General features: G+C 44.0%; 1 protein-coding gene across 1 annotated transcript in view; it reads left to right on the forward strand.

Annotated features, from left to right (window-relative positions):
- The window catches only part of MTMR12 (myotubularin related protein 12), a 77,381-nt gene that overhangs the window by 40,677 nt on the left and 13,854 nt on the right, over positions 1 to 22,850 (forward strand). Inside the window, exons 8-12 of the mRNA XM_070357679.1 lie at positions 6,501 to 6,576; positions 17,503 to 17,609; positions 18,250 to 18,374; positions 20,532 to 20,610; positions 22,125 to 22,195. Of these exons, the coding sequence (XP_070213780.1) occupies positions 6,501 to 6,576; positions 17,503 to 17,609; positions 18,250 to 18,374; positions 20,532 to 20,610; positions 22,125 to 22,195 (458 nt within the window). The remainder of the gene's footprint in view (positions 1 to 6,500; positions 6,577 to 17,502; positions 17,610 to 18,249; positions 18,375 to 20,531; positions 20,611 to 22,124; positions 22,196 to 22,850) is intronic.

The raw sequence follows: 22,850 nt of genomic DNA on the forward strand, positions 1-22,850 counted from the left end.
ACAGTGTATTAAAAGGTAATAAGTGCTTTCCTGGTGGCTCAGATGATAAAGAATCTGCCTGCAGTGTAGGAGACCTGGGTTTGATCCCTGGGTAGGGAAGATCTTCTGGAGAAGGGAATGGCAAACCACCCCAGTTTTCTTGCCTGGAGAATCCCCTGGACAGAGGGCTACAGTCCATGGGGTCACAGAGTCAGACCCAACTGAGTGACTAATACTTTCATTTTCACTTCGAGTGCTATGGAGAGAAAAGTAGATCAGGCGAGGGGCTGGGGCGTGCTGGAGGTGTCGGTGGGAGGGTGTGTCAGGCAGAGGGGACAGCGTGGGCAGAGGCCCTGAGGTGGGATTGAGTCTGGTGCTGTGAGGAGCAGTGAGGGGACTGAGCGGCTGGAGCAGTAGGGGGTGCGATCAGGGAGGAGAGGGCCAGCTGGGTGCTGATGGCTGGGGCGGTTTCCAGAGTTTAGAGCGCAGAGCGGAGGAGCTTGAGCAGAGAGGTTTGATGTGGTCTGACCTACATTTTTAAAGGATGACTCTGCGTCACCCTTTTTTTGGAAACTTGAATCTTATCATTTTGGAACACACTCCTCAACACCCTGCTAACAGTTTCCAAAAATCCATATTTTTCTAGAGCATTTTATATTTGTGATTCTGAGGGGCCTCGTCAGCAGATCAGTTTTTTTTTTCATTATTTATTTTAATTGGGGGCTAATTACTTTACAATATTGTAGTGGTTTTTGCCATACGTTGACATGAATTAGCCACGGGTGTACATGTGTTCCCCATCCTGAACCCCCCTCCCACCTCCCTTCCCATCCCATCCCTCAGGGTCATCCCAGTGCACCAGCCCTGAGCACCCTGTCTCATGCATCGAACCTAGACTGGCAATCTATTTCACATATGATAATATACACGTTTCAATGCTATTCTCTCAAATCATCCCACCCTCGCCTTCTCCCACAGAGTCCAAGTCTGTTCTTTACACCTGTGTCTCTTTTGCGGTCTCGCATATAGGGTCATCGTTACCATCTTTCTAAATGCCAAGTATATGCGTTAATACACTGTATTGGTGTTTTGTTTTGACTTTGTCTTAGACATTTGTATGGTTAGCCCTCTCGTCACGGCACACCTGAGGGTGACAGTGGGGCGGGACCTGCAGGACAAGTGTGGGATCATACACACCCCCCTCACGCCTTCTTGCCCCTCTTCCTGTCTTTACAGTCACAAAACGTGTAAAGGGAAAGCTAGTTAGAAGGAGGTCAGAAACTCCTGCTCCTCAGAGGTGATGTTTTATAATGTGATGTTGACAGTGAGAGGAGGCAGCCCCACTCCCAGAGTTGTTTTTTAAAATCCTGCTGCCTACTGATTCAAGTCACTGGTGTTTGCGTAGGTGTCAGCACAGCAGAAACACACCAGGTAGAGAAGGTGAGCAGAGCAGTGTGTCGGGGTTGGAGTGGGGGGTTCTAATTAGTGGTCAGTGGGGAAGATGGAGCCTCAGCAAGGTTTGGTGTTCAGAGCACTCAGTGCAAACACACTCCCCCAAACTGCCCCAGCTAGGCTCCCCTCCCCAACACACACACTCAGCACCACCCCCCTTTTCTGCCCCACTGGAACGATACAGGAGAATCTGTGCTTTGGTTCACACCTGGAACATGTGGTAGCTGCCTGCGTGGTCTCCCCCAGCCACTCTGGCCCCAGCATCCATGCTCCGTGGAGCAGGTTGAGCAGGTGGATCCAGGAGGCTTCTCACCGTCCTCTCCTCTGCGTCAGTGCTCCTCACTGTGCATGATAGAGAAGATGAAACTTCTGACAGGCCCTCCAAGGCCCTTCGTGGCTGGATTCCTGCCTAGCTGTCAGCTTTCCATGCACCACCCCTCCAGCTCCCCTGACCCCTCCTGTGGGCCTTGCCCGTGTGGTCTCCTGTCTCATTTCACTTCGGGCTGCACCAGTGAGTTACCTCCACGTTGTCAATCAGATCTCTGCTCAGGCGTCTCTTTCAGGGAGTCTTCCCAGGACTAGGTGAGGTCTTTCCTTGCACATATGCCTGTCTCCCTGCAACTCCTCTGGTTTGGAATTTATTTTTATCTATAGGAGCCTGATGGGCTGCAGTCCGTGGGGTCACACAGAGTCGGACACAACTGAAGCGACTTAGCAGCAGCAGCAGCAGCAAGCACCTATCACCATTTGGTTCATGTTTGTTTCTGCAGCCCAGCAGTTCTGGGGAATCAAGGACACTGTCTTTATTCATCTTTCTATCCTCAGTACCACGTATAGTGCCTGACTCATAAGACCCACTCAGTAGATAGGGGCCAGAATGAATAAATTAACAAAAGCCCCAGTGGTTAGAGGAGGGACCCCAATCAGCTTGGATAAGAATCAGGAACGGAGTGTCTGCTTCGCCTTCTCCTGAAAAGCCTTCCTCTTCCCACCTCCCTGAGAAGGCAGAAGAAGGTCCCCAGCCCTGTAGGGAGTGTGTGACACAGAGGAGCCAAGAAGTTGACTCAGTCAAGGAAGACTGCTGGCCAGGGGGTGTTGCTCTGGGGGTTCCCTCACCCTGCTGGAGGTGGTGCCTGAGAGGATCGTACAACTTTGCTTGAGGAAGTCAGCTCGTGTTTGGAGAGGCTGTTGACTTTGTCTTCAGAACTCATCCTAATGACAAAATGAGCACTCTCCAAGGAGGAGGGTGAGTTGCTTGTAAACGCTGGCAGTCTCATGGCAGAGCCTCCGTAGAGCCCCCTCGAGTTCACTGGGACAGGAGGGGATGTCACAGACCCCCCAGCAGGGCAGAGCTGCCCATTTGTGCAGCCCCTTTTCTCAGTGACTGCATGCTAAGTCGCTTCAGTCGTGTCCAACTCCTTAATACCCCATGGACTGTAGCCCACCAGGCTCCTCTGTCCATGGAGGTTCTCCAGGCAAGAATACTGGAGTGGGTTGCCATTTCCTCCTCCAGGGAATCTTCCTGATCCAGGGATCAAACCCACATCTTTTATGTGTCCTGTGTTGGCAGGCAGGTTCTTTACCACTAGCGCCACATGGGAATCCCCAGTGACTGCATGTAAACATGCTAATACACTGGGTTCTGACGTTTTCCCCCAAGTGAAAGACTTGATAAGAAAAAATAATAAAAAAAATTTAAAAATTAATGCTGGTTCACCAGCATTGTAAAATATTCACCCTCACCATAGTAGAGGAGGGCATGTAGATTTTTAAAGCAGTGTGGCCCCACCTCATGGGCCTCTGGGGAAGGAGCTGAGAGCCTGCTCATAAATGAAGCCCACGGGTGAGTCTCCTGAAAGGGTTGGGGAACAGCGGTCTGTTTGTAAGTTGCCATCTAGGGCCATGCTTCTCATGGTTGGCTGTGCGGCCCCATCTCCTGGGAGCTGGTGAAAGCGCAGCTTCTGATTGTAGAGGTCCAGGTAGGGCTGAAGAATCTGCTTCCTTCTAAGCACCCTCATCCCCTGTGCACACCTGCTGTGCAGGAGCTTCTAGAACAGCAGCTTTTATCCTGTGGGCACACCTGCTGTGCAGGAGCTTCTAGAACAGCAGCTTTTATCCTGTGGGCACACCTGCTGTGCAGGAGCTTCTAGAACAGCAGCTTTTATCCTCTGTGCACACCTGCTGTGCAGGAGCTTCTAGAACAGCAGCTTTTATCCTGTGGGCACACCTGCTGTGCAGGAGCTTCTAGAACAGCAGCTTTTATCCTGTGGGCACACCTGCTGTGCAGGAGCTTCTAGAACAGCAGCTTTTATCCTGTGGGCACACCTGCTGTGCAGGAGCTTCTAGAACAGCAGCTTTTATCCTCTGCGCACACCTGCTGTGCAGGAGCTTTTAGAACAACAGCTTTCATCCTCTGTGCACACCTAGAGATCTTTTACCTCTCTGCTATTTAGTAGTTCTGAGTGCATCCTGGACACTGGGAGTTTTTAGGTCTTCCCATGTGACTTTAATGGGGAGCTTGAGTTTGAAAGCTGTTGATCTGTGAAGAGGTTTTTGCATCAGTAACAGCACCTGAAGAAGCCCACCCACTCAAGCGGACCTGAAGGAAATACCCTGAACGCTTCAGAATCTCAAAAAGTCAAATAATTCTAAGTTTTAATGGTTTCATGTGCTAATATCTTAGCCTCAACCTGTAGTTCTCAACCTGATTTTGCCTCACATATTATGGAAACTTTGTTCTTTTTAATTACCATTAAGAGTTGTGTGTGTTTTTTTTTTTAATGGAAAATTTCAAAGAGTATAAAAGAGAATTTGATGAATTTCTTTTACTCATCACCCAACTTCAACAGTTATTAACTCATGGCTAGTCTCTATGCCTCTATGTACTCTACCCCCCACACCCCGCCCTGACTATTTTGAAATAAATCCTAGAGCTCATCATATTTCATTCATCAATACTTCAGTTTTACATCTCTAAGAATTAAGGACTTTTTATAAACATAACACCATTATCACAACTTTCAAATAATCTATAGACTCTCACATGGTTACCTTTTTCTTGCTTGTTTACCTGAAGAAACCAGGCCATTCGTCTGATCGTTGCCCTACAGTGTGGATTTGATGATTATATCACCATGATGATGTTTGAACTGTTGTTTCGATTGATTAGATCTAATGACTTGATCCCATTCAAATTCTGATCTCTTCAACTCGGAAAATCCATCTTTCCCATGACCTGGTACTTAAGAAACTTACTTCAAACTAGGGGTGTGCTCGGAGAAGGCAATGGCACCCCATTCCAGTACTCTTGCCTAGAAAATCCCATGGATGGAGGAGCCTGGTAGGCTGCAGTCCATGGGGTCACTAAGAGTCAGACATGACTGAGCGACTTCACTTTCACTTTTCACTTTCATGCAATGGAGAGGGAAATGGCAACCCACTCCAGTGTTCTTGCCTGGAGAATCCCAGGGACGGGGGAGCCTGGTGGGCTGCGGTTTATGGGGTCACACAGAGTCGGACACGACTGAAGTGACTTAGCAGCAGCAGGGGTGTGCACACAAACACCATCCGATTGTTTGCCATTGTAGTTTTTACACCATAGGCACCTTCTGCCTTCTCATCCTTCCTTCAAGCTTTTTGAGTGAAAGCTATTTATAGCTCCACAATGGTAGAACTCAGGAGGTCTTTTTAATAGAAACCTACATCTCCTAATTAGAGGAAGAGATAGTGTCCCAGTATGTCTCTGACCTCTGCAGCTCTAAAAACCTAACTCTCCTACATCCTACTACTTAACAGATTTGTTATTTTTAGAACCTAAATTTATTTTATTCTTTAGAAACTGAAGTCATACTGCTTGGGGCCTGGTTCCAGCTCCACTAATTCTTACTAGTTGTATAACCCGGGAAGGGCCTGAGTAGAGCTGTGTTTCTTGGGGAATGAATAATGGTACACATACCTCATAGTGTTGGTGGGAGGATTAAATGAATAATTCACGTTAAGTAATTAGAACAGTCTGACACATGGTAAGCAGTTAAACGTTGTCCGAGCCCTTGATAAAATGTCTGGGCAGTAGTCATCATAATTATTGGTTTTCATGTTAGTCTGACTCAGATCAACACAGGTATATTGTCTCTGTATGATGAGAAAGATCCCTCCTAGTTTCAGAATTCCTATACTCAGGAATCCAGAAAATTGGTATTGATGAACCTGTTTGTAGGGCAGGAATAGAGACACAGATGTCTAGAGAATGGACTTATGGACATAGTGGGGGAAGGAGAGAGTGGGACAGATGGAGAAAGAAGCCTCAATGTATGTACATTACCACGTGTAAAATAGGTAGCTAGTGAGAGGTTCGGAGAAGGCAGTGGCACCCCACTCCAGTACTCTTGCCAGGAAAATCCCATGGATGGAGGAGCCTGGTGGGCTGCAGTCCATGGGGTCGCTAAGAGTCGGACATGACTGAGCGAGTTCACTTTCACTTTTCACTTTCATACATTGGAGAAGGAAATGGCAACCCACTCCAGTGTTCTTGCCTGGAGAATCCCAGGGACGGGGGAGCCCGGTGGGCTGCCGTCTATGGGGTCGCACAGAGTCGGACACGACTGAAGCGACTTAGCAGCGGCAGCAGCAGTGAGCGGTTGCTGTGTAACACAGGGAGCCCCGCCTGGCGCTCTGTGATGACCTAGAGGGGTGGGATGGGGGCAGGGAGGGAAGCTCAACAGGGAGGGAATGTTGTAAAACTATTTTCCTCCAGTTAAAAAAAATTTTTAAAGAATTCATATACTGTTAGATATCAGATGTCCAATTCCCTTCATTTTATACATGAGGAAACAGACCCAGAGAGGTGGGGTAACTTACCTAGGGTTACACAGAATCAGAGGCAGAGCTGGGATTTGAACTCAGATTCCTGACTGATTTGGACAGAGACAGTTTATCTGCTCTTGTTCTTAACCGGGAGATACGGTCCATGTCAAGACAGTCTGCTCAACTTCCTGTGTTCATCGACGGCGACCGTTCATATTTAATGAATTAACTCTGGTACTAAAACCAATGACATCTCTTTCCTCTAGGTTGCCAGCATACTTTGTCGTCCCCGCCCCTCTTCTCGAAGAGGACATAGAGTTCTTCCAGGGTCGTGGCATACCAGTAAGTGCACCTGGAAACCCTGAAAGCATGGGTTACTCATGGGTCCATTCTGGCAGATTATCCTACTTAAAGCCCTTGGCTTTGGTATTAAACAGTTTGTTTTCAGCCCGAGAGCAATCTAAAAATACCTTCAGGACTCCCCAGAGGAGCCCCTTCGACAGGAGGCTCCCGGGGGACAGAGTTCTGAAGTTTTCCCAGAGGCCCTGGAGCTCTTAGCAGAGACATCTTTAAAGAGCTTTAGGAGGATTCTAGGCCCAGCTGGTGTTGAAAGCCAGCCTAATTTAACACCTAAATTGTTCCGAGGCTGAACCGTCCCCTCCAAGGGTTGTAGGGTTTCAAATCCTTTTCGGCCTCTCCATTAATCCTGAATGGGCATAGCTGAGTTCCCGCCCAGAGACAGCGTGGAGACTTACTTAGTTTTCACAGAACAGACTGGGATGGGAGCCATATTTCACGTGTCGCTGATCAAAGAAAGCAAGACTCTGGCAGTTATTTCAGTTTCTAATTGGTGGTTGGGAGTTGCCAAGCCTGCAGGGAATTGAGTACAGAATGAGAATCACAGATAAATGCTGGGCCGTGCACATTGCTGGTGCCCCTCAGAGGTCACTCTTGTAATGGGAGGTGAGGTATCTCAGCAGCGGTCCCAGCCCCAGCAGTGCGTGCAGGCTGGGCAGGCAAGGAGACCCTCTGCCTGCATGAAGGGCTGCCTGCTCGTCTGTGCCAGCCTGTTTGTGCCATGAGGGAGCATAGGCCTGATCTTGCCAGTTGCTTGGACTTCTCAGGAGAAATAAGAAATATGGGTTTTTATGTGAGTTTTTCCTATTTCTAAATGCATGCAGCTGTTTTCAAACTCTCTGGTTTCAGGACTCTTTACACTCTTGAAAAATCATTGAGAATCTCAAAGAGTTTTTGTTTATGTGATTGTATCTGTTGATATTTGCCATATTAGAAACTAAAACTGGAAAATTGTTTAATGTTTATTTTAGTAGTAAACTCATTAGATGTTAACATAAGTATTTCTATGATAAATAACTATATTGTCCAAAACAAAAAAGCAGGATAGTACTGTTGTACGTTTTTGAAAACAGACAACTGCCTTCTTTTATCCCCTTTCCTTCATTCAGTCTGTTGTGCTGTGTTGGGTGTGGTTGAAGTGTACGAAGACAATCCAGCCTCACATAGATGTGTATTTAGGAAAGGAAGGAGTATTTAATAGCCTTGTCAGATAATATGGTACACAAAAAATTGATAAATGGTTTTGTAAAGGTTAATTGCAATAAAGAATCTGAAAACATAATCAATGAACTTTTCATTCACTGCATTAAAATCCATTGGTCTGTCTTGTACTCTGAATGGATCTTAAAACATGCATGATTTTAAAAGCATAATACATTGGTCATTTATAAAACAACTCACTAGGTTATGTTCAAATATTGACGTGCTTTCTTAGATGCAAATCACATTTTTTTAATATCATTCCTGTCTCATTAGAAAAGTCTTTGAACATTGGGAATTTGTTCAGCTAAAAAGGCAGAGACTAGTCTTCCAAAATTGTAATTTTTGCTTGAAAGTACAGCTTTTATCACTAGCAACAAATTGTCAGTTGTTTTCCTTGTTCTTGTTCAGTCACTTAGTCGTGTCTGACTCTGTGATCGCGTGGACTGCAGCATACCAGGCTTCCCTGTCCTTCGCCATCTCTCAGAGCTTGCTCAAACTCAAGTTCTTTGAGTCGGTGATGCCATCCAACCATCTCATCCTCTGGCGCCCCCTTCTCCTGCTGCCCTCAGTCTTTCCCAGCATCAGGATCTTTTCCATTGAGTGAGCTCTTCACATCAGGTGGCCAAAGTATTATAGCTTCAGCTTCAGCATCAGTACTTCCAATAATATTCAGGGTTGACTTCCTTTAGGATTGACTGGTTTGATCTCCTTGCTGTCCAAATGACTCTCAAGAGACTTCTCCAGCACACAGTTCGAAAGCATCAGTTCTTTGATGCTCAACCTTCTTTGTGGTCCAACTCTCACATCCATACATGACTACTGGAAAAACCATAGCTTTGACTATCCAGACCTTTGTCGGCAGTGATGTCTCTGCTTTTTAATATGCTGTCTAGGTTTGTCATAGCTTTTCTTCCAAGGAACAAGGAGCAGATGTTTTCCTTAAAGTTGTTGGGCTTTTTTTTTTTTTTTTCTAAAAATGAATGTCTGCCAGATACCAAAGTCAGAACACCCTACTTTGTCTGTCATTCACTCTTTCAGTTCCTTGAAGATAGCACCTACCTCAGCTCTTAAGTCAGTCTCATGGGTGCTTTTCCCTGAGACAGACACTTCCATGCTTGGATTCCATTCCATCACACAGTGTATAAAAGATATTAGTATTAAATATATTGTACACCATGGGGAATATAGCCAAAATTTTATAGTAACTATAAATGGAGTATAACCTTTAAAAATTGTCTCTCTCTATTGTATGTCTGTTACTTAATATGGTACATCAGCTATACTTGAGTTAAAAAGACAAAAAACAAAGGAGACTTAGCAAATAATGGGGGGATTTATCCCCTTTTTAAGATAAACAGGATCATCAAACTAATTCTTGTCTGTTGTCAAGTCCTTCATACGAAGAACCTGTGGCCCTTTCCCAGACAGAAATTGTACAGATAATAGTAGGGGAACTCATGTGTCTTCTGCTGAATTCCTGTGAGAAGTCTTCTCTCTCACCAAGAATGTTGCTTGCATTCTATTTACTGTTTCAAATAGAGAATGTAAGTCCCCTCCATGCCTGAGCTGAGAGGAGATGGTTACAGTTGAGCCCCAGTGGGGAAATGAGCCATGGTTGGCTATTACCAAGAACAGATTCTTTCTGCCCCGGGAGAGGAGATAAAGAGGATGAGAACACGTGACTTCCTAGAACCTGCCACCAGTCATGGCTTGAGAGGGTCCCCTTTCTCAGAGAGAGCCGCCGGGCGGGAGTGCCCGGGCTGAGGGCGCAGTGTGACACTGGAGGGGGTAGGGAGGGCAGCCGGGACCTCGGGTTTGTCTGTGTTGGAGTACTTCCGCCTCACCGGCATCTTACAGGGCCTGCGCTCGCTTTGGAAGCTCGTGAGGCAGTTCTGTGTCCCTCAGCAGCTCTCTCTCCATGGCCGGCAGTCGGCTCCCGTGTCTGCAGTGGCAGCCCGCCTCCCTCTCACCTTGGTGCCTCCTCAGTCTCTCCACACAGATGTCCTGTGGGCCCTAGACACCCAACACACCCTGTACTAATTTACCCTCTTCCTCTGAAACCCCAGACCGGTTCCCTTTCTGAGGGTGGTGCGGAGTATCGGCTGGATTGCGTGCTCGTCTCCAGCCCAGGCTGCTGCTGGCATTCCCGTGTATGGTTGATATTTACATTGCAGGTGACTCACGAGAGGATGCCCTCTAGACAGCTGAAATCCTCTTGGTTGACCTTTGACCTTGGGCCCAAAAGCTTGGTCAGCAGAGCGGGGCTGGGCTTTAGCCACTGTCAAACCCTTAACCAGACCTTTACACAGGCTGCTCCAACCAGCCTTCCTTCTCCTCCATTTCAGGTTCTACTGGCAGATTACATTACTTTGCCCCCAAATCACATCTAATCTCCTTGTCCTGTACAACAGAACAAACAAATGAAACTCCCCCTGAAAAATGCTTAAAACGCTTGACTCTATCACTTAAGGGCAGTCACATGATTTCTTCCTCTGTTGCCCACCCTTTGTTGTTCATTGAAATTCCCTTCTCCTGACTACATTGCAAAATTAAAAGCTGGTTGAGGGAGGAGCCAAGATGGCGGAGGAGTAGGACAGGGAGAACACTTTCTCCCCCACAAATTCATCAAAAGAGCATTTAAACGTCGAGTAAATTCCACAAAACAACTTCTGAATGCCGGCAGAGGACATCAGGCACCCAGAAAAGCAATCCAACTCTTGAAAGGAGGTAGGAAAAAATATAAAAGACAAAAAAAGAGACAAAAGAGGGAGGGACGGAGCTCCATCCCGGGAAGGAGTCTTAAAAGAGAGAAGTTTCCAAACACCAGGAAACCTTCTCACTGCGAATCTGTGCCGAGCTTTGGAAGCACAGAGGGCAACATAACAGGAAGAAAAAATAAATAAACAATTAAAACTCAAGATTGCGTAGTCCTACGATAACTCCCCCCCAGCGGAGAAGCAAGCAGAGCGCCTGCAGGCGCCATTAACAAGCGGGGCTGGGCAGGGGGCGGCAGCGCGGGCTGCATCATCGCTTAGAGTAAGAATCTGGCCTGAATACCTAAGCACTATCTGAGCGAAATAATTTGGGCTAACAAACCAGACTGTGGGATATCTACCACGCGAAAAGCCAGCCCCAACCTAAGACCGCCAGGCCAGCGACGGAACAAAGAATTGAACAGAGATAGCGGCTGCAGACCCCCTCCGGTGACAGGCAGCCAGAGCCGGAAGGGGGCAATCGCAGCCCCAGAGAGACATTATGTATAAAACTGTAAGCAGGCTTCTTTGCTAACTAAAACTTCTTGGGGTCTGGGACGGTTAACATCTGCCTAAGAAGGTGCGCGGTTTTGCGCCCAGATAACCGAGTGGCGGGGAGGCGATAAGTCGCAGCATTGGCGCTCGCCAAACACCTCATCACTTGAGCTGCTCGGACCTGGGAAGAGCACAATACTCAGGCCCAACTGAGTCTGCGCCTCTGAGGACTACCCGAGTGCCTGAACCTGAGCGGCTTGGACCTGGGAGGTACATACAACCCAGGGCCAGCCTCGGATTGTTCCTGGCGGAACAACCTAGAGCCCGAGCAGTGTGGGCAGGGAGGCTACACGCGCAGTGAGCGGGCAGACCCAGTGTGGCTAAGGCACTGCGGCGCACGCCAGTGTTATTTGCTTGCAGCATCCCTCCCTCCTCCCCCCACAGCGCGACTGAACAAAGAGAAGAAATACAGTTCCACCCATCAGAACACTGACACAAGCTTCCCTAACCAGGAAACCTTGACAAGCCACCTGTACAAACCCACACACAGCGAGGAATAGCCACAATAAAGAGAACTCCACAAACTGCCAGAATACAGAAAGGACACCCCAAACTCAGCAATTTAAACAAGATGAAGAGACAGAGGAATAGCCAGCAGATAAAGGAACAGGATAAATGCCCACCAAACCAAACAAAAGAGGAAGAGATAGGAATCTACCTGATAAAGAATTCCGAATAATGATAGTGAAATTGATCCAAAATCTTGAAATTAAAATGGAATTACAGATAAATAGCTTGGAGACAAGGATTGAGAAGATGCAAGAAAGGTTTAACAAGGACCTAGAAGAAATAAAAAAGAGTCAAAATACAATGAATAATGCAATAAATGAAATTAAAAACACTCTGGAGGCAACAAATAGTAGAATAACAGAGGCAGAAGATAGGATTAGTGAATTAGAAGATAGATTGGTAGAAATAAATGAATCAGAGAGAATAAAAAGAAAAGCAATTAAAAGAAATGAGGACAATCTCAGAGACCTCCAGGACAATATTAAACGCTACAACATTGAATCATAGGGGTTCCAGAAGAAGAAGACAAAAATAAAGATCATGAGAAAATACTTGAGGAGATAATAGTTGAAAACTTCCTAAACTGGGAAGGAAATAATCACCCAAGTCCAAGAAACCCAGAGAATCCCAAACAGGATAAACCCAAAGCGAAACACCCCAAGACACATATTACTCAAATTAACGAAGATCAAACACAAAGAACAAATATTAAAAGCAGCAAGGGAAAAACAACAAATAACACACAAGGGAATTCCCATAAGGATAACAGCTGATCTTTCAATAGAAACTCTTCAAGCCAGGAGGAATGGCAAGACATACTTAAAATGATGAAAGAAAATAACCTACAGCCCAGATTATTGTACCCAGCAAGGATTTCATTCAAGTATGAAGGAGAAATCAAAAGCTTCTCAGACAAGCAAAAGCTGAGAGAATTCTGCACCACCAAACCAGCTCTACAACAAATACTAAAGGATATTCTCTAGACAGGAAACACAAAAATGGTGTATAAATTGAACCCCAAACAATAAAGTAAATGGCAAGCGGGATCATACTTATCAGTAATTACCTTAAACGTAAATGGGTTGAATGCCCCAACCAAAAGACAAAGACTGGCTGAATGGATACAAAAACAAGACCCTACATATGTTGTCTACAGGAGACCCACCTCAAAACAGGGGACACATACAGACTGAAAGTGAAGGGCTGGAAAAAGATTTTCCATGCAAATAGGGACCAAAAGAAAGCAGGAGTAGCAATACTCATATCAGATAAAATAGACTTTAAAACAAAGGCTGTGAAAAGAGACAAAGAAGGTCACTACATAATGATCAAAGGATCAATCCAAGAAGAAGATATAACAATTATAAATATATATGCACCCAACACGGGAGCACCGCAGTATGTAAGACAAATGCTAACAAGTATGAAAGGAGAAATTAACAATAACACAATAATAGTGGGAGACTTTAATACCCCACTCATACCTATGGATAGATCAACTAAACAGAGAATTAACAAGGAAACACAAACTTTAAACGATACAATAGACCAGTTAGACCTAATTGATATCTATAGGACATTTCATCCCAAAACAATGAATTTCACCTTTTTCTCAAGTGCACATGGAACCTTCTCCAGGATAGATCACATCCTGGGCCATAAAGCTAGCCTTGGTAAATTCAAAAAAATAGAAATCATTCCAAGCATCTTTTCTGACCACAATGCAGTAAGATTAGATCTCAATTACAGGAGAAAAACTATTAAAAATTCCAACATATGGAGGATGAACAACACGCTGCTGAATAACCAACAAATCACAGAAGAAATCAAAAAGAAATCAAAATTTGCATAGAAACGAATGAAAATGAAAACACAACAACCCAAAACCTGTGGGACACAGTAAAAGCAGTCCTAAGGGGAAAGTTCATAGCAATACAGGCTTACCTCAAGAAACAAGAAAAAGTCAAATAAATAACCTAACTCTACACCTAAAGCAACTAGAAAAGGAAGAAATGAAGAACCCCAGGGTTAGTAGAAGGAAAGAAATCTTAAAAATTAGAGCAGAAATAAATGCAAAAGAAACAAAAGAGACCATAGCAAAAATCAACAAAGCCAAAAGCTGGTTCTTTGAAAGGATAAATAAAATTGACAAACCATTAGCCAGACTCATCAAGAAACAAAGGGAGAAAAATCAAATCAATAAAATTAGAAATGACAGTGGAGAGATCACAACAGACAACACAGAAATACAAAGGATCATAAGAGACTATTATCAACAATTATATGCCAATAAAATGGACAACGAGGAAGAAATGGACAAATTCTTAGAAAAGTACAACTTTCCAAAACTCGACCAGGAAGAAATAGAAAACCTTAACAGACCCATCACAAGCATGGAAATTGAAACTGTAATCAAAAACCTTCCAGCAAACAAAAGCCCAGGTCCAGACGGCTTCACAGCTGAATTCTACCAAAAATTTAGAGAAGAGCTAACACCTATCCTGCTCAAACTCTTCCAGAAAATTGCAGAGGAAGGTAAACTTCCAAACTCATTCTATGAGGCCACCATCACCCTAATACCAAAACCTGACAAAGATGCCACAAAAAAAAGAAAACTATAGGCCAATATCACTGATGAACATAGATGCAAAAATCCTAAACAAAATTCTAGCAATCAGAATCCAACAACACATTAAAAGATCATACACCATGACCAAGTGGGCTTTATCCCAGGGATGCAAGGATTCTTCAATATCCATAAATCAATCAATGTAATACACCACATTAACAAATTGAGAAAAAAACCATATGATTATCTCAATAGATGCAGAGAAAGCCTTTGACAAAATTCAACACCCATTTATGATAAAAACTCTTCAGAAAGCAGGAATAGAAGGAACATACCTCAACATAATAAAAGCTATATATGACAAACCCACAGCAAACATTATCCTCAATGGTGAAAAATTGAAAGCATTTCCTCTAAAGTCAGGAACAAGACAAGGGTGCCCACTTTCACCATTACTATTCAACATAGTTTTGGAAGTTTTGGCCACAGCAATCAGAGCAGAAAAAAAAGAAATAAAAGGAATCCAAATTGGAAAAAGAAGAAGTAAAACTCTCACTATTTGCAGATGACATGATCCTCTACATAGAAAACCCTAAAGACTCCACCAGAAAATTACTAGAGCTAATCAATGATTATAGTAAAGTTGCAGGATATAAAATCAACACACAGAAATCCCTTGCATTCCTATACACTAATAATGAGAAAACAGAAAGAGAAATTAAGGAAACAATTCCATTCACCATTGCAACGAAAAAGAATAAAATACTTAGGAATATATCTACCTAAAGAAACTAAAGACCTATATATAGAAAACTATAAAACACTGGTGAAAGAAATCAAAGAGGACACTAATAGATGGAGAAATATACCATGTTCATGGATTGGAAGAATCAATATAGTGAAAATGAGTATACTACCCAAAGCAATTTATAGATTCAATGCAATCCCGATCAAGCTACCAACAGTATTCTTCACAGAGCTAGAACAAATAATTTCACAATTTGTATGGAAATACAAAAAACCTCGAATAGCCAAAGCGATCTTGAGAAAGAAAAATGGAACTGGAGGAATCAACCTACCTGACTTCAGGCTCTACTACAAAGCCACAGTTATCAAGACAGTATGGTACTGGCACAAAGACAGAAATATAGATCAATGGAACAAAATAGAAAGCCCAGAGATAAATCCACGCACATATGGACACCTTATCTTTGACAAAGGAGGCAAGAATATACAGTGGATTAAAGACAATCTCTTTAACAAGTGGTGCTGGGAAATCTGGTCAACCACTTGTAAAAAGAATGAAACTAGAACACTTTCTAACACCATATACAAAAATAAACTCAAAATGGATTAAAGATCTCAACATAAGACCAGAAACTATAAAACTCCTAGAGGAGAACATAGGCAAAACACTCTCTGACATACATCACAGCAGGATCCTCTATGACCCACCTCCCAGAATATTGGAAATAAAAGCAAAAATAAACAAATGGGACCTAATTAAACTTAAAAGCTTCTGCACATCAAAGGAAACTATTAGCAAGGTGAAAAGACAGCCTTCAGAATGGGAGAAAATAATAGCAAATGAAGCAACCGACAAACAACTAATCTCAAAAATATACAAGCAACTCCTCCAGCTAAACTCCAGAAAAATAAATGACCCAATCAAAAAATGGGCCAAAGATCTAAATAGACATTTCTCCAAAGAAGACATACAGATGGCTAACAAACATTTGAAAAGATGCTCAACATCACTCTTTATCAGAGAAATGCAAATCAAAACCACTATGAGGTACCATTTCACACCAGTCAGAATGGCTGCGATCCAAAAGTCTACAAATAATAAATGCTGGAGAGGGTGTGGGGAAAAAGGAACCCTCTTACACTGTTGGTGGGAATGCAAACTAGTACAGCCACTATGGAGAACAGTGTGGAGATTCCTTAAAAAACTGGAAATAGAACTGCCTTATGATCCAGCAATCCCACTGCTGGGCATACACACTGAGGAAACCAGAAGGGAAAGAGACATGTGTACCCCAATGTTCATCGCAGCACTGTTTATAATAGCCAGGACATGGAAGCAACCTAGATGTCCATCAGCAGATGAATGGATAAGAAAGCTGTGGTACATATACACAATGGAATATTACTCAGCCATTAAAAAGAATACATTTGAATCAGTTCTAATGAGGTGGACGAAACTGGAGCCTATTATACAGAGTGAAGTAAGCCAGAAGGAAAAACATAAATACAGTATACTAACGCATATATATGGAATTTAGAAAGATGGTAACGATAACCCTGTATACGAGACAGCAAAAGAGACACTGATGTATAGAACAGTCTTATGGACTCTGTGGGAGAGGGTGGGAAGATTTGGGAGAATGGCATTGAAACATGTGAAATGTCATGTATGAAACGAGATGCCAGTCCAGGTTCAGTGCACGAGGGCCCAGGGGGATGGTATGGGGAGGTTGGGAGGGAGGAGGGTTCAGGATGGGGAGCATGTGAAAAAAAAAAAAAAAGAAATTCCCTTCTCCTGTGGTTTACCACATTCTACTTCCTATTAGATTTGCAAATTTATTTCCCTTTTTGGAGTATAAAGCTCTTTGAAGGTAGGCAAAGTATTGCAGCCTTCTTTCCAGCCTCTCACAACCAAATTCAGTGTCTTTCCTGTGCAAGTCTCTTATCAGTGTATGTTGAATAAGCAGCTGTCCATTTTTCCTAGTTTGAAGTTTGTGTAATGATGGGAGCTGCCCGCTTTTGACCATCCCGGTGGAGTAGGGCCTTCAGAGTCATTGCTCTACGGTGTGCAACTTGGGGATGTTTCTCAGTCTCTCCAGCCCTATTTCTTGTTGTTATTGGGGCTAGTACTCTAACCTGTCTGAGTGTGGTTGTGAGAATCAAATGACTTAATTCATGTAAAATCCTGAAATAGCTTTACCCCAGTGATAACCTCTATGATTATAGTAATAATAGCCTCTATTATAATAATAATAACAGTAACAGTAATGATAATGATTTTATCATCATCCTCCAGGTTCCCAGCACTAAAGCCAAGTCATAAGGTATTTGTTAGACCATCAGTGAGTGTGAATGTGACTACTTAGACTTGAGGTGGTGGTGGTGGTTGTAAGACTAAATCAGTCTTTTTTGTTGTGAGTATAACACATTGATTCCTTGGCATAACAGAGTTGACTATATTCAGGTCTTTCGTATTAAAGGTATAATTTCCCTGTATGAATTTCATGGCTAAGCTTACCTGTCCTCTGCAAGGTGGTTTACATCATGTCTGGAAAACCTTCCTTCTCTCTGCAGATATGGTGTTGGTCCTGCCACAACGGATGTGCCCTCTTGAAAATGTCGGCCCTGCCCAAAGAACAAGATGACAGCATGTCGCAGATCCAGAAGAACTTCTCGGATAGGTCAGCACTATTGGGCATCTTGTTATCGTTTAGTTGGCTCGGTTGTTTTCCGGGAAGCTGGGAACAGTTCTCGGGAGTAAGTCCATTTCAGTTTACCTACTGATAAAGCCTGAGTGCTGGGAATACAGCTCAGCGAGGTCGTTTTTAATTTGAAAAGAGTTGGGATGACATGGTCCTGAAGTGCATCAACTGTATTGTATTGAGAGACACACGGCCAAAGCGTTTAGGGGGAAGTAGTCTGATAGCTTTAATATTGACAGTTGTCAAATTTGGGTCAAGGTATAGATGTCACTGTGCTGTTCTGTTCTGGCATGTTTGAAAATTTTCAGAATAAAAAAGTTAAATGTTTTTATTCACCCCTAAAGTAGATGAATTTAAAAACAAGAAAAGGAGTGGACTTAGGAGTTAAATTGCCTTGGTTCACATCCTGGCTCTTTAGTTTATAGACGTGGTGGCTCTGCTGCTTGTCCCTGAGTTCCCGGCCCCGGCTGACCAGGAGTTGCCGCTGGGCAGCAGTTACCTCACTGGGGAGGAGGCTCTGGGAGCTCTGCACACAGATCCTGGCGCCTAGGAAGTGCTCGGGAGAAACTTTCTGACTCAGGCCTGTTCTTCTAATGTCTCGTTCCTTCCTGATACCTAGGATTTACAGGACTGTCCACAGGCCCCCCTATGAGACTGCTAAAACTGAAGACCTCTCAAGCAACTTCCTGTCCCTGCAGGAAATCCAGATGGCATACTCTAAGTTCAAACAGCTGTTTCTGATAGGTGAGAAGAACTCTGAGCCAAACCCGCTGTCACCTGGAAAAAGACGTGCTCCATGGCTCGGGTGAAAGGCGGTGCTTGTCCCTGGGTTCCTTGGGTCGGACACGGCTATGGGGGTGGGAGTCACAGAACGGAGGGGCTGGTTACCACGGGGCTGGTTTCCCTTGCCACATTTCCTCCCATCATTTTCCCCTGGGCTCTTGTCCCATTGCCCCTTCTCAGAGCAATGAACACAGAGCCACCCTTCTCCTCTCTTCCTTCCTTTCGTTTTTAGTAGTGAGCGTTGGGCTTCTTCCTTTAGAAGTTGTGGAACTATGCAGTACCTGTATTCCCCAGCTGTTTTGTAAGGTTGATGATCTGTTTGTTTTTCTTAGTCACTTACTGAATGGACTCTTCCTCCACTGAGTGGAAGTATTTTATTTTATTTTTCTGATTCAGCATATATTACAGTGTAATATATATTACACTGGATGGTGACAAAAGAAGTGGAGAACCACAGTCCTGGATCTCCAGTGTAAAAATATACAGTGTAAAAAACTCCAGTTAATCAGAAATGTACAAAGTAGAAAATTAAATATGTCCATCCTTGCCACTCCTCCTTCCCTGCCCAGGCTGCCCAGTGTGAAGTGTTCAGACCTTGGATCAGATTTAATCAAGGTCGGTCACCTGTTGATTCTTTTCACCCAGGCCCTCAGCAGTGAAAGCAGTGAATCCTAACCACTGTACTGCCAGGGAATTCCCTATTCTCTTCACTCTTTTTTTTTTAAAGATATTTTATTCAATAATTTATGTATGGGGTCTCTAAGAGTTGGACACAACTGAGCGAGTTCACTTTCACTTTTCACTTTCCTGCATTGGAGAAGGAAATGGCAACCCACTCCAGTGTTCTTGCCTGGAGAATCCCAGCGACGGGGGAGCCTGGTGGGCTGCCATCTATGGGGTCACACAGAGTTGGACACGACTGAAGTGACTTAGCTTAACTGCACTGGATCTTAGTTGCAGCACATAGGATCTCCGATGTTCTTTGTAGTATGTGAAATCTTTAGTTGTGGCATGCAAACTCTTAATTGAGGCATGTAGACTCTGTAGTTGCAACATATGGGATCTAGTTCCCTGACTAGGGATTGAACCCAGGCCCCCTTCATTGGGAAAGATGAGTCTTAGCCACTGGACCACCAGGGAAGTCCCTTCTCTTCACTCTTTTTTTCAAATGTATTTATTTTTGATTGAAGGATAATTGCTTTACAATATTGTGTTAGTTTCTGCCATACATCACATGATTCAGCCATTGACACACAGATGTCCCCTCTCTCTTTACTCTTGAGTGCGTGTTTACCCTCTGATGTTTGTCACGCTTATTGCGTTTCCCAGCTTTTCGTTTTTAGCCTAGTGGTCTGACTTAGGATTTACTCAGTCATTCAGCCAACATGTATTGCATTTCCATTATACACACCAGCTATGCCAGGCATTGGAGACAAAGATGACTGTGACACCAAGGGAAACCAGTGTACACCTCTAACTGGAACACATTGGGAAAAAGCAGGCACGTGGAGGAGAAGTAAGAAATTGTGCTGGTTGATCCAGGACTGTGGTACCCACTTCTTTTGTCACCATCCAGTACTGGCAGGGGTATCTGCCTTCTCACTGATTTGAGTTTGCAACTTTCACAGGCAGTAGACTTCTGTAAAATGCAATGCTTCTGTCTCCAGTTGGATTGGGAGGTCGTGTCCAGTGTGCAGGATAAATATGTGTGTGTTTAAGACTCCAGTGGAAGCTAGCTCTCCCCTCAAGTTTCCACGGCATCAGGACGTGGCCTATTGCATCTTCCACTTCTAAGAGCAGCAGGCTGAATGTTGGTGTGTCTGCCTAAAGCATGTTTCTCTCCTTGTCGAGCTACAGGGTGGCCGTGACTTGGTGAACAGATTGTAGGGCACTTTTTTACTTGTGCAAAAAAAAGTCTATTTTTGACTACCACACCCTTCCAAAGGTTTACGGTTCAAAAACCACTTCAGCTGAAGGCTTGAAACGCACTTGACTTAACCGGAGCCCAGTGCTAGATTCTCAGTCTAGCGTAGGGCTATGTCACTGAGCAGCACAGGTTCTACAGCGGCTTCTGCAAACAGTGCCCGACTTCTTCACTCTTGTTTCCTTTCTTTTCAGATAATAGTACTGAATTTTGGGACACAGACATCAAATGGTTTTCCCTGCTGGAGAGTAGCAGCTGGCTGGACATAATCAGGTATTTCAAGGTGTTGTTTTGCTCGTAAATTTCACAGTTCGGTAAACCAAAGTAGTAAAGCAAACTGACAAATTAACTGTTTTATATTTCACAGTTAAATATTCTTAGGTCACATGTTCTGTTCAAGGCTCAGCTGGATTTTGCATTTGTTATTTATTATTTCTGTGCATGTCTGATCAGGATTTACGAATATGCTACCTGCCCACAAGATCCGCTCCTGAGACTACGGACCAGGGATGGGAAGGCTGCAGAAAAGGGGGTGTGGGACCCCAGCATTCTAACTGAGCTGCAGTGCTCACCTCCAGGGAGGAGGCTGGGGGTTGGGAAGGTGGGGGGATGCTGAGTTCTCCGGTTTTGTTTTTATTTTGGGCGGGGGGTGGTTTGGTGAAAATCAGGGATTGAACTTGCATCCTTGCAGTGAGTGCGGAGTCCTAACCACTAGACAGCCAGGGAATTCCCAGATGCTGAGTTTTTATTGCATACTTTTTTAGAAGAATTCACTATCTTTTATGTCTCTTACATATTAAATTGTTTTTTACTATAATGAGTGTCAATTAGTCTTTCTCATTTGGGGGATTAAGTAGAGATTCTGAGAGAACAAAACTTTTTTCCCTGTCCTGCTTCCTATTTTGAATAGCTTCTCTCCATTGCCCTTAAACAGAGGCGAGGGCAGAGGGAGGCGCAGAACAGGTATGATGCTTGGGTGAGAGCCAGTGAGCGAATGGCTCCAGCCCCAGGGCACCTCTGAGGAAAAGGCAGGCCCCTCTCTCCCCTCTCCTCGTTCTCCCTTAGACCTGCCTGGTTTGTACAGAGGAGCCACAGGCCTCCAAACCCTTCTTAGCAAATAGGTATTGACGAGCCTGCTGCATGTCGCATAATTTGAATATATAATTGCAAGTACTGTGATAGATGTTATAAAATAAGAGGCCCTTTCTTTCTGTGGGGCTTGTAGAGAAGGTGTGCATCCCTAACCGGGTGAAGAGCCTGGGGGAGGCACCCCCGTGGCAGGGTTATCAATCCAGAAGGTGGGGCTGCTGATGGTGGCAACAGTTTCAAAGGGAATAGTGTGTCTAGAGAGACAAAGGGATTTCGGGACACATGGTCCTTTCCAGACAGGCGGATACATTTAGCCAATGATCTTGAATTAAACAAAATGGGCCTGTAGCACAGCCTCCAGATATAGACATTTTAGGGTCTTACTAGGACTTACTGCCACACTCAGGTATAAATTTTCTGCAGTAAGAATTCCCAGTTTAGGAATCGTCTAAGAGCATTTTTACGTCCGACTTTGGAATTCCCTTCTGAAAACTGTAAGTTTCTAGTAAGCAGATGAATGTCTTGCAGTACCTGAATAGTGTAAACAATAATTTGTTTCTTTTCTGGAGAATGTTAGTATGAGACAGTGAGAGAGATGGAACACTGAAGATCAAGTTAGACTGCCTCTAAATTTCTTGTTGTTCATAATATCAAGCTCAAGATCTATTGTCTGTTTTACTTGTCTCTCTCCTATTTAGGCGCTGCCTGAAAAAAGCAGTAGAGATTATAGAATGTCTAGAAGCCCAAAACATGAACGTTCTTCTTTTAGGTAATACATTTAAAGCACAAAGGGTGGTTTCCTTTTTCCTTTACTGGAGGTTCTGTTTCTGTATATAGAGATTTATGTAAGTGGAATTGTCTTATAAAGTGAAGTCGCTCAATCATGTCCGACTCTTTGCAACCCCATGGACTGTAGCCTATCAGGCTCCTCTATCCATGGAATTTTCCAGGCAGTAGTACTGGAGTGGGTTGCCATTTCCTTCTCCAGGGGATCTTCCCGACCCAGGATTGAACCCAGGTCACCCATATTGCAGGCAGATGCTTTACCATCTGAGCCACCAGGGAAGATTGTCTTATAAAAGGAGTGAGCTAGTATAAAAATCCTTCCCATACTTTTTACCCTGACCTTGGAATCCTTGCCTTGGATTTCATTGTTACAGTTTAAAATTACATTCCTTCACTTGGAACTTGGCAGATGTATTTGCAGCCCAAGAAGGAATTGTTTGGTGTCTTTACCAAAGCTCACATTTCCTGATATTTTGGGGTTTTGTTTTATACTAAGTCAGTTAAAGTTTGGATGACCTTTTTTGTATGACGAGACCCATGGATGGTATAATTGTTATTTCTGCATCCTTGTGTCTGACAACTTTGTGCAGTTGTTGCAGAAACTGTGTGGTCCATGATTTCCTTTTCCAGAGTAGACT

The sequence above is a fragment of the Bos mutus genome, chromosome 20 (assembly GCF_027580195.1).
Source record: "Bos mutus isolate GX-2022 chromosome 20, NWIPB_WYAK_1.1, whole genome shotgun sequence".
In the NCBI taxonomy this organism is placed as follows: Eukaryota; Metazoa; Chordata; class Mammalia; order Artiodactyla; family Bovidae; genus Bos; species Bos mutus.